Genomic DNA, 13,183 nt, shown 5'->3' with positions numbered 1-13,183 from the left:
TTGTAAGTATTATCAGTGTTTACGATAACAAATTGCAATCTCTATATCTATCCAAGGGTGTGAGTCAGATGGTTGAGATTCAATCCCTCTAACTAGATGTCTCGATCCGATAATTGGCTCAGTGAGTTTTAGAAAAGGAGAAGAGAGCCTCTGTTTTTCCACAAAATAAGTCATGAACTGATTATTCACGCTCAGCAGCAAAATCTAATCCACATTACCGTACTAAGATAACAAACAAATATACATCAAACGACGCGTGAAATAACTCCAATAGAACAATATTTTTTTGTTTATCTCTCAGACCTCACTGCATGTATCTCATAAAAATTACTGCAAACATGTTATAATAGATTTATACAACACTAATATTATAAAGATGACGAACCATAGTAGCGGAGAAGATAGAGACTTAATAATAACAAGTCTTAAGAATTTTTCAATCAGTCCAGCCATACGCTAGCTGTGATCCTCCTTTTTTATATGCACTAAATTTCATATAGGCGCCTTTGACCTCTACACATTTGAACAGTTCTGTAGCATCCAGCTATAGGCCAATATCTTCCTTCACAATAGGGATTTGTCACATTACCAATTTAAGCCTTTTCTCTCATTTTAATCAAGGAATTAGCTTATCCACACATGTTGCCACGTTTAGACGTGAAGTACGATTAAAAGAAGATACCCCCCCCCCCCCATCCTGCCCCCAAACCTAACTGTATAGTCACGATTTAATATGATTTGTTTAGCCAAAAAAGAAAAAGAAAAAGTAGTATGTCAAATATATTGATTGATTAAACTAAGAGAAGCTGAGTTAGTCGACGAGACCTATAAAAATAAACCTCCAACTGAAAAATTTGCAAGTACAACATGAAGATGGACATCCAGCTCATGTATAGGCTGCTCTATTCTCTCCCAATCCCAGTAATAATATTTCTGTTGCTTCTGTTCTTCATCTATTTCCACCCGTTCTTTTCAAAACACAGTAGTTCAAAATTGAGCAAGCAGCCGAAGCAGCTTCCTAAATCCTACCCATTGTTTGGTTGCTTGTTCTCATTAGCGCAAAATAGGCACCGAGCAGTCCTGTGGACATCAAAACTCTTCCAAAAATCATCTTTATCAACCATCACCCTTAAAGGGCCCTTTGGTAAAAAATGCGTCTTGACAAGAAACCCCTCTATTATCAAGCATATCGTTAAGACACATTTTCACATTTATCGCAAAGATCCTATCATGCAATTTGTTTTCTCAGACTTGTTAGGGGATGGACTTTTACTTGTAGATGGCGAGAAATGGAAAACCCAAAGGCATTTCCTCAGTCATATATTCCACGCGGATACATTTCGTTATCGAATAAAATCAGCCACCATTAAAGAGCTCTCTGGCCGTCTTATTCCTTTATTCTCCAGTGCAACTATAGATAAAGCTACTCTAGACCTCCAGGACATATTTCATCGGCTTACATTTGACATTCTATGTCAGGTAGGTTTTAGCCATGATCCAGAATACTTGTTACCATCTCTCCCTAGGAAACCATTAATAGACGCTTTTGAAACTGCAATAAAGATCAGTATGGGAAGGTTCACTTGCCCTTCTATCTTGTGGAAAGCTAAAAAGCTTCTCAACATTGGATCTGAAGAGAATCTCAGGTATGTAGACTAGAGGCAGATTTAAAATTAGAATTTGATATGTTCAACCTTTAGGTTTCCTTGAATATAATATGTTCAAAATTTCACTACTCATGAATATTTATTGATATTCAAGCAATTATATTTTTCTCATACGTACATTTATATATGTTCTGAATCGGCCTTTGCAGGTATGCAGTTGATGTACTCAGAGAATATTTAAAGAAGAGAATCGCGGGAAAGGTGGAGAAGTTTTCGATGCAAAGCACTTCCATAGATGAGGGAGGCGATTTTCTTGACAGATTTATAACAAGGGCTCTCAAATGCAATGTAGTAGTCGATGAGAAGTTTGTCATAGATACAGGTATTAATTTCATCCTGGCTGGTGATGACACGCTGTTTTCAGCTTTAATATGGTTCTTTTGGCTAGTCTCGAGTCATCCACAAGTAGAAAACGAGATTGTCAAAGAAATCAAAGAGAAAAATGATGATGATTTGAATGAAATGGTGTATACACATGCTTCGATTTGTGAAAGCATGAGACTTTACCCACCAGTCCCCCTTGAATTGAAGCAAGTGACCGAAGACGATGTTTGGCCGGATGGAACAAAGTTGAAAAAGGGAATGAGCATTTTTCTCCATGTTCATGCAATGGGGAGATCAACAGAATTGTGGGGTTCAGATTATGAAAGTTTTCGGCCAGAGCGTTGGTTGGTGAAAAACCTCAGTACAGGAAATTGGAATTTTATCCCAAGGGATCCTTTCACATATCCGGTGTTTCAAGCAGGACCAAGGACTTGTCTTGGAAAAGAAATTGCTTTCATGCAAATAAAGCTGGTGGCAGCTACTATTTTAAAGAGGTTTCGGATCGTTCCTTTAGACGGATTTAGTCCTGTCTACAACTCGTCATTGACATCAAAGATGAAAACTGATTTTCCTGTACGAATTATACAACGTTGCTAGCTACTTTTTCAATTATATAATTGACAATTGTATGTATATTCAACATTTCATGTGTATCTATCAAACTTTCTGATTTTATATATATATACACTTCATTTGTTGTACGCTTTCCTATTTATACCATGTTGATTTTTAGAGCATTATGTATGTTGATTCAATGATACATATAACTAGAATTTAATCTACTCATTGACGATATTAAAAATGTTTCCATAATCAAGCCACTGTAAGGTTGGACTTTAAATTATATACACTGCCAATTATTTATAAAAAAAAATACAATCAATGTATATTAGCATATTGTAGCAGGTCACTACTTACCTTATTTTTTTGGATCGATAATCCACACTCATCATATGAAAAATGGCAGCTTCCAAGTATGAGGATCAGATATGAAAAGGCTAATTTGTTTCAAACCAAAAAAAAAGGCTAATTTGTTTGTAAGCCGAATGTATAGAGAGCATAGATAGAATGTGAGAATGCGCGATTTGCAGTCGTATCCTATATTTATGTCACCTTTTAATCTATACCCTATTTTTAAAAATTATTGATTTCGTAATCAACTAACAAAAAATTTGTAATAATATGACCATTATACCCCTAACAAAACATATAAAAGATGCATCAATCATACCCAGATTCAAATTCCAGATCTCCTCCGTATCTCCTCCATCAGTCCGTCTCTCTTGAGATCGCCTCTCGCAAACCAGATTTGAACCAGATTCAAATTCCAAATTCAAAATTACAAAATACATTGTAAGTATTCAAATTCATCTTCAGAATTCAAAATAGCTTTTGAATTATATGTTTTCTGATTGATTGATTGATTGAAGTTGTTTGATGAACTTCACTGATATACTGAATTTGCATTATAAATTTGTTTGACGTTGAATTCTAACATTTTAATCCGACAAATATGCTGAAATTTTTTGTTTATTTGCTAAACAAGCTGAAGTTATTTAGTTCATATCTAAAGAATGCAGCAAAACGAGCTGGCAAATAACAATCAGAAAAAACTTCAACACCTATTATACTGGTTAAAAAAAAATAAAATTTTATATTGTACAAAAAACTTCAGCATAGGTGCTGAAGTTTTTTAGTTAATATTTAAAAACTTCAGCAGGAGGAGCTGAAGTTTTCCTATTACACTGGGTAAAAAAAAACATAAATTAAAATTATATATTGCACAAAAAACTTCAGCATAGGTGTTGAAGTTTTCAGTTAATCTTTAAAAACTTAAGCAAGAAGAGCTGAAGTTTTTCTCCTACACTGGGTAAAAAATAAAACATAAATTAAAATTTCATATTGCACAAAAAACTTCAGCACATGTGCTGAAGGTTTTTAGTTAATCTGTAAAAACTTCAGCCAATGGAGCTGAAGTTTTCATCCTGCATTATGTGTTTTATTATAATTTTTTGGAAAAACTTCATACCAAAAAATGCTTATATTTTCAGGAATATGTAAAACATTTTTCATATAATTTTTTGTATGCTGAAGTTTTTTTAGTTCATCTGCTAAAAATGCTTAATATTTTGTCGTGCAATATGTAATTTTCGGATATGTTTTAGTTCATGCTTGAAGTTTTCATCAAGCACTGTGTATTTTATTATGATTTTTTGAAAAAACATCATACCAAAAAATGCTTAATTTTCGGATTAGTTTTTGTTAATTCCTGCTATAGTTATTTAGTTCATTTCCTCTGCTATTTTTCGAGTTTGAATATAATTAATATTAAAAAAAGCACAAAAAACTTAAAAGATAAATTACAATACATAAATAACAAAAAGAAAAACTAATCGTCCATATCATCATCATCATCGTCGTCGTCACTACCAGATGGACGAGCTTTTTCATCAGCAAGATTATCAAATCTTGCATACATCACAAGCGTATCAAGCTTGTTGTTAATTTCTTCCAGCTCCCTGTCGTACTTGTCTATGAGCTCATCCAGTTTCAGCTCAAAAGCCTCTATAATGTCTTGCTTGATTTCTTCCATTATTTGCCTGATGACAGCATCTATTTTTCTCCTTTTTGTATTTTATGTCTACTAAAATATATGTGTTTGAGTGAATAAACTCACAAGGTATAGCGTGCTTATATAGAGGGAAAAAATTCAGCATGGTATATGAAAAGGCAAAGAGGAATTTTAAACGTTGTCTAATGAAAATCGTGCATGAATATGATATGAATGTAATTATTACACTAACATATACCCCCAACGCAATATAATTACTACTCTAATTATGTAGGTTACTCCTGTATAGTATGCAATTAATGCTGAAACATGCTCAAGTTTTTTGAATTCATTTGCTAAAACTTCAGCCCAATGTGCTGAAGTTATTTAGTTCATTTCTAAAATCTTCAAAACTTAATGAGCTGAAGCTTTTTTTCCCTGCATTCATGAATCCCTGTCATACAGCTTTTTCGAAAAAAGCTTATTTCTAAAAACTTCAGCACTTAATAAGCTGAAGTTTTCTGTGCAGGATTCATTAATTATGTCATACATCTTTTTCCAAAAAATTTCAGCAGAAGATGCTGAAGTGATTTAGTTCATTTGTAAAAATTTCAGCACAAACAACCTAAAAATTCTTCTGTTCACTTTCCTAATACTTGCCACTAAACATGAATCTGCAGGATGAGTTCGATTTGCGTTGTTATAACTTTCAACGGGAGTTGGACTCCTGATTTCAAATACTTGGATCATGATACAAAACTTGTTCTACTTAATAAGCACATATCATTCAATACTTTCCTGAAGAAAATTAGTGAAGTTGCAAATATTGATTCAACCAGATATGCACTAAAAGTATGGTTTGATATCAAACTAAATATAAGCAAAGGAATGCTTGTAACTTCAGATGAAGAACTCAGTACCTGTATAAATTTGCTTACAACTGATTCAGCCTACAAGAATTGCCATTTCATTATCAAAAAAATACAACCTTCAGAATCTGCAACATTCAAACAATCTCTTGCATATGCGATAGATTCAGAACCTTTTGTTGATTATCAACATGAAGTAGGACAGCCAATAATGGAAGTAGACAACGAGCAACAACCTTCTAACATTACAGCTGCTTTAGAATATATAATGTTGCAACAATTACCTCCTCCTCCAATAAATTCATACCAGTTTGTCGATGACCAAGAAGAAGAAGGACAGCTAATAATGCAAATTGACAACCAACACACAATCCAACAAAGCTTTTTGTTACCTTCTGCAACGATAAGCAACAACGAAGATGAAGTAAACATGGAGCTTATACCGATAACATCAGATAGAATTGAAGAAATTGCTGAAACTTCTTGTGCTTCTCAGAAATCAAGAAAAAGAGTGAGGAGAAAGCTGAAAGAATCTCCACCATGTAAAATACTTAGGCACGATGCGTTGCTTGAGGAAGTAAGAGTTGGATCAACTTTTGAGAACAAATAAAACATGACTAAATTTTTCTGCAACTTGGAGATAAACCAGAAAATTGAATTCACTGTTGTTAGATCCTGTTCAAAGAGATACGAGAATATCATAACATCCATGAATGCTCGGTTGATGCAAGAAAATCAGATCAGAAGCATGCTACATCAAATTTTATAAGTGAACAAATTAACATGCTCGAGACAAAAAGATAGAGGTTACACCAGCCTTTGTAGAAAATGAAATGAAAAAGAAATTTGGAATTAACATTGGTTATCACAAGGCATGGCGTGCTATTCAAAAAACTATTGCTTGCATAAAGGGAACACCTGAAGAGAACTACCAGATTTTTCCTTCATACCTACACATGATGGTGGGTAAAAACCTAGGAACGTACACAAACATAAAAAGAGATGCGCAGAATAGTTAAGCAAAACAATACTAACCATCAGCTTGAAGTTTCAAATGTTCCTATTTGAAAAACTTCACACCTTATGATTTGTTTTTTTGTGTTTCACTGTACAGATTTGCTTACATGTTCTTTGCTCTTGTGGCATCAGTAACTGGTTGGTCCTACTGTAGACCAGTTATTGTAGTAGATGCAACGTTTTTAAAGTCAAAATATTGTGGTGTTCTATTTGTCGTTGTATCAAAGGATTCAAACAATCAAATCGTTCCTCTATGTTTTGGTGTAGCAGATTCAGAAAACAATGAGGCATACATTTGGTTCTTCGGGGAAATGAGAAAAGCAATTCAAGTCCGTCGTGAACTGGTTTTCTTGTCAGATAGAAACCAATCAATCGCAAATGGGATTAAAAAAGTTTTTCCTGAAGCTCACCATGGTATCTGCCTCTATCACTTTGAGAAAAATTTAAAGCAAAGACATGCAAAATCCACGGTAATAAATCTTTTTCAAAGTGTTGCAAGGTCATACAAACGTGAAGATTTTAATCAGTTAATGTCCAAACTCAAAAGTTTTGACAAGAAAACTTACAATTACATAATGGAAGAGCCTCCAGAGAGATGGGCTCGATCGTTGTTCCCACGGTGACGTTATGATATGCTAACAACAAACATTGTAGAATCAAAGAATTCTGTTTTACTAAAAAGAAGAGAAATACCTATTTTAAGAATGTTAGATTTCATCCAAGAAAAGTTGGGAGAGTGGTTTTACGAACGGAGAAAAAAGGCAAACGAAACTTTTCACAGAGTATCATATGGGCAGAAGAAGAGATGACTAAGAAGATGGACTTGGCTTCCAAAATGTTTGTGAGTATATTTATTAACTTCAGCTTTTTATATCTGTTGCTGTGATTTACTGCTTTTATTTAAAAAAATTCATACTTTTTCTTTTTGAATCAACAATACACTAATATAGTTTGTCTTAATTTTTTATTCCTTGTTAGGTGTTCAACCTTGACTCAATGTTATTTAGAATAAATAGTGAAGGAATCGAATTCATTGTGGACTTAAAGAAGAGAACTTGTGACTGTCTGGAATTCCAACTTGATGAATTGCCCTGTCCACATGCAATTGTTGCTATTAATAAGAGATATTTGCAGAAATCTGATTACTGCTCAAATTGGTATTCAAAGGAAACATGGTTGAAAACATATGAAGGACATGTGAATACCGTGGAAGATCAAAAATCATGGGATATACCACAAAATGTACAATCTGAGATCACAAAACCTCCCGATGTAGAGATTTTACAAGGAAGAAAATAAAAGAAGAGGCATATACCTGCGACTGAATTAGTACCATTCAAGTCTACCAAATGCAGTCGATGTAAACAAGTTGGGCATAACAGAACAACTTGCTTGTCTTCTCCAGCACCTCATCCATATTCCAAGAAACACACTGAAAAATACTTCAACCTTCAATAATACTTGGTCTAAATTTAGACTTTCTTTATTGTATGACATAATTGAAATGTGATTTTTTTCATAGGAATAAAAAAAGCTCTTGGACTATTTTATATACTGCTAAAGTATAAATCACTCATTTTTGTTACGCAGGCTAACAGGTTTGGTTGCATTTTAAAAAAGTACGTAATGACTTATGCGAGAAAAAACTTCAGGTTACAGTATGTGAAATACATATCCTTAAACAAACACACACATACACACACACTCACACACACATACGCGTACAACACACAGAAAGAAACGCATGTACAAACAAAAACTGCAACATCTCTAAGCTGAAGTTATAGAAAAAGAACTTAATAAAAACTAAGAACCATACAGCAACTAAGAAGTATAAATCAAATACCAACAAATAACAAAGATAATGCAATAGAAAGCTAAGAACAAAGAGGATTACAATTGCATTGATATAAAAAGAGATGAGAACAACACACAAAGTACAAACAAAACTTCAGCTCTTTGGGCTGAAGTTATACAAAATGAACCTAAAAACTTTAGCTCTATGGGCTGAAGTAAACAAAATAGCACAGCATTAAAACATTAAAAAAGGATTACAAACACTAACAATCATTACCATCATCATCATCATCATCATCACAGTACTCCTCAATTTCTCTAAATATCTCATCATCATCAGTATCAAAGATAACTATATGGTACTCAGGCAAAAGACCAAGGAGTCCAACGAGATCATTCTTCAACTTGTTGAATTCATCACACAGCTGACTTTGTTCGACGATTACTATGTCCATAAGAGAAAGAAGAGTGTTCAGGTTGTTTTGCAACTTGGAATAGTCATCCCCGATGGGAAACTTAAAACTATCAAACTGCTGCACAACCTTGTCGAACGTGGTTGAATAACCTACACAACTACATTCCAGGTTAAGCCTGTTCTAGAATGATTCATTGGCAAAGAACTGTGGCCTGATTCTCTCCCAATCAGCCTTTATTTGATCCTACAAAAGCATAAGATTAGCCATCAGTTTGTCATTGTACCACTCACACTTCAAAGACTCCCACTTCTGCATAATTTCATCCATATTAGGCTTCCTACTTCCGCTTGCACCAGACAATTTTTCTTTAACAAAAGTTGAAAGACAAGGATGAATATAAATTTAAAGAAATATGATGGAAGTCTATGAATGACTATGAAATTTTCAAGTGAAAAGATTGTTAATATAGACAAAGAGTTCACCTAATCAATTTAATATCTATAAATGTAAAGGTAACTTTTCAGCTGTTTTTACTATTTTACGTTCAGAGAAATTGAATGAAACAAGATAAGTAGATGGTAAAATAAGTATGTGGTAAATGCAAAAAGAAATGTAACTTCAGCCCTAATAAAGCCCACAGTTTTTCTATAGTAAAAAAATAACTTCAGCCTGAAAAATAACTTTTTGGATCATTTACTATATGGACAAACAAATTTAAATGAAAGATGAATTGGGTGATAAAAGACAAAAAGTAGATAGTAAATGCAAAAAAGATAAGTATCAACCTAAAAAAAATACCAAAACATGTTGAAGTTTTGGTCATAAGTTTTTTCAAAATCTTCAGCCCAATGTGCTGAAGTTATTTAGTTCATTTCAAAAAACTTCAGTCCATCATAAGCTGAAGTTTTTCATCGTGGATTTAATAGTTTTGTCATGAAGTTTTTTCAAAAACTTCATCCCAATGTGCTGAAGTTATTTAGTTCATTCCTAAAAACTTCAGCATTTCATAAGCTGAAGTTTTTGTCCTGGACTAGATAGTTTTTGTCGTAAAGCTTTTTCAAATAACTTACGCAGAAACTGCTGAAGTTATTTAGTGTATTTAGTGATGAGCTGAAGTTTTTGTCCTACATTTGACACTTTTGTTATGACTTTTAACCAAAACTTCAGCTTAAAAAGTAGAAGTTATTTACTTCATGCTTAAGTTTAGCATGCTGAATTTCAACAAAAATATACTTGAAATTCATGAAAAAAGACAAACATATTTGAATCAATCCAAGTCAACTATAAAACTAAATAATGCGAATAGAACAAAATTTTTAAAGACATCACATAATTCACACAAAAAATAATGTATATTCACAAAATCCAATTTTGTTTTCACTTACATCCTTGGAAAAAAAGAAAAAATTAGTTTTTTGTTTACAAGTTATTCTCTATTCAAAAAATTCACAGAGTGTCTTCATATTCTCCATAGTCATGTCCTAGTTGCTCTTCTTGGGTTTCTTAACCACAATCCATGAACTTTCACTATGTCTTCAACCGATTCACAGAAGCGGCAATACGAGCACATTACTTTACCACCTTGTACAGACCTGTGAATTACATTTGCCATATTCTTGCATTTTCCACATATTTGCATGAACACCTTTCCAAGTGTGAAAAGGCGTTCATGCAAATTCGTTGCAGCACCATGAGCTATAAGACAGTCACACTCCATTTCACCAAACTTAATTCCACCAAAGCGTTTTCTGTCAGACACAGGTTGACGAAGTTTATTACTATGATTTTTTTAGCAACTCCCGTCTTCTTTCATAAGAAAAAAATAAGAAAATATTGGCCAAAGACATGCTTACTGGTGTGCATCTGGGAATTTGTGGGAAGCAAAGATAGTGAAGGAGAAATCCAAAATACTTCATATGTGACGGAGAGTGGCCACATCAAAAACTCGAGCCCTAGGAAATTTTCTCTTTTTCCTAAAAGTTAGATTTATCAACTAGTAAAAAGAGCAAATTGTCCTGGAGCTCGAGTTTTTGATCTGGCCACTCCCCTTCACATATGAAGTATTTCGACTTTTCCATCATTATCTTTTCTTCCCATGAACTCCCTGCTACACCCAATAAGCATGTCTTAGCAAACATTTTCTTGTTTTTCTTTGAATACAAATTTAGAGAAATATGATAGAAGTCTATGGATGACTATGAAATTTTCAAGTGAAAAGATTGTTAATATAGCCAAAGAGTGCACCTAATCAATTTAATATCTATAAATGCTGAAGAGATTGTTAACTGTTTTTTGTTCAGAGAAATTGAATGTAACAAGAGAAGTAATAAGTAAGTGGTAAATGCTAGTAGTTGGTAAATGCAATAAAAAAATAGTAAAAAATAAGGCCACAAAAAGTAGGTGATATAGGTGATAAATGACAAAAGTAGCTAGAAAATGCAAAAAAGATAAGTATCAAGTTAAAAAATACCAAAACATGCTAAAGTTTTTGTCGTAAAGCTTTTCCAAAAAACTTCAGCCCAATGTGCTGAAGTTTTTTAGTATATTTCTAAAAACTTCAGCACTTGATAAGCTGAAGTTTTTGTGTTGGATTCAATAGTTTTTGTCGTAAAGCTTTTTCAAAAAACTTCAGCCCAATGTGCTGAAGTTTTTGAGTGTATTTCTAAAAACTTCAGCATATGATAAGCTGAAGTTTTTGTGTTGGATTCAATAGTTCTTATCGTAAAGCTTTTTCAAAAACCTTCAGCCCAATGTGCTGAAGTTTTTTAGTGCATTTCTAAAAATTTCAGCACATGATAAGCTGAAGTTTTTGTGATGGATCCAATAGTTTTTGTCGTAAAGCTTTTTCAAAAAACTTTAGCCCAATGTGCTGAAGTTTTTTTAGTGTATTTCTAAAAACTTCAGCACCTGATAAGCTGAAATTTTTGTGTTGGATTCAATAGTTTTGTTATAACTTTTAACCAAAACTTCAGCTTAAAAAGCAGAAGTCATTTACTTCATGCTTAAGTTTTTTCAACAAAATGTACTTAAAATTCATGATAAAAGATACAAACATATTTGTATGAACAAAAGTGAACTAAAAAAATAATTAATGTATGTCACACCTCCTTTTTCGCCCGCGCCGCCGTGAAGGGACGCGGAAGGGAGTTTTTTCCAATTAAAGGACAATCAAAACGGGATTTATTTATTTATTTTAGAGTCTCCACTTAGGAGATTTATGGTGTCCCAAGTCACCGGTTTTAATCCCGAATCGAGGAAAAGAATGACTCTGTATTACAGTCCGCAAACCATAAATCCGGATAAGGAATTCTGTTAATCCGGGAGAAGGTGTTAGGCATTCCCGAGTTCCGTGGTTCTAGCACGGTCTCTCAACTGTCGTATTTAGCTTAATTATCTGATTTTATACAATTATAAACTTATGTGCAAACTTCAAACTCTTTACCGCTTTTATTATTATTATTATTTTAACAGAGAATTACAACATTGTGAAAAAACGTATCTCGAACCACGTCACATCAATGTACCCGTGGTTATCGACACATTTCACTCTGTTGAGATTTGGATTTCGGTCACATAAATGTGCACCCGAGTTTAAGAAAGTAAATTGTTAAAGGCGCGCCTAAAGCGACTAGCGTATCATTATTTTGGGTAAGGCCGTGAAATTTGCTAAACGGCCGAATCCGAAGTCTATACAATTATTAACCAATTATTGAGGGCCCCGCAACTTGTGCGTTTTATTGGGTGAGGCTCATCTCGTTTATTTTTAAAAGGATAATCCTAAAGTGACTACATTTTTTCTATTTAAGTTCGTCTCTAAAAAAGAGAAAAATTCTAATTAATTACATGCTTGAAAAGGCCGCTACTTATTTATCGGATTAAGACAAATGCAAACTGAAAATTGCAATCGAGACAAAGGGAGATTGTTTCATGCCTTATTCTATAATTGAATATTACTAAAATTGAAATTATAAATAGAATACGGAATTTACAAATAATATTACCAAAATAAACTAATTATCCTCTAACTAATTTAGACCCACATTGTTAGATGAATTGAACCGTTGGAATTAATTGTTTACAACTATTTGAAACTGGAATTAACCTTAATCACTAATGCTTATTCGAAAGTTTGTTAAACTTAATCGTTAACTCGTCTTGTTTGAAATCAACTCATGCCTATTGGATTAATGATCTTAGCAATTACTACTACAATCCTAACTTAAAATATAGTGGGTCTACTGATTCTACGAAATTACTGGCCATTTTTGATTCTGCCTAATATTTACAGATCTCTATTACTAACATGATTAAAAATTCACAAGCTTTGACTCATTTCTATTCCGGTTTGCATGAATTCAGAGTTATACCTCACTAATTAAACTAAATCAAAATAATCTCCAGTAATGATTATCTATCAATTCATGTACCCATAGGCATATAGAAAACAGTTCAAACTACTTAAAATAATTCTAAGTACAGTCCAATTTTCAGTATAGTTGTACAATGTAAATACATGTTTAAGATGAGCATAAACATATACAA

The 13,183-nt window shown here is 33.2% G+C and overlaps 1 protein-coding gene across 1 annotated transcript; it reads left to right on the top strand.

The window, feature by feature from the left end:
- The first annotated feature begins 880 nt into the window (after nucleotides 1-880).
- LOC104225123 (cytochrome P450 94A2-like) lies at nucleotides 881-2,600 on the top strand. Its single transcript, XM_009776890.2, has 2 exons — nucleotides 881-1,646; nucleotides 1,817-2,600. Exons 1-2 carry the CDS (start codon nucleotides 889-891, stop codon nucleotides 2,586-2,588), a joined length of 1,530 nt encoding a protein of 509 aa, XP_009775192.2. The 5' UTR covers nucleotides 881-888; the 3' UTR covers nucleotides 2,589-2,600.
- Nucleotides 2,601-13,183: the final 10,583 nt, after the last annotated feature.

Source organism: Nicotiana sylvestris, chromosome 8, assembly GCF_000393655.2.
Source record: "Nicotiana sylvestris chromosome 8, ASM39365v2, whole genome shotgun sequence".
NCBI lineage: Eukaryota > Viridiplantae > Streptophyta > Magnoliopsida > Solanales > Solanaceae > Nicotiana > Nicotiana sylvestris.
The sequence above is the reverse complement of the archived record's forward strand: the minus strand, read 5'-3'. Positions and strand labels throughout refer to the sequence as shown.

Excerpts from the sequence above, each read along its gene's own strand:
- LOC104225123 (XM_009776890.2), top strand. The coding sequence starts at position 889 with ATGTATAGGCTGCTCTATTCTCTCCCAATCCCAGTAATAATATTTCTG. Across the intron at positions 1,647-1,816 it reads GGATCTGAAGAGAATCTCAG|GTATGCAGTTGATGTACTCA; the intron begins GTATGTAGACTA and ends CGGCCTTTGCAG.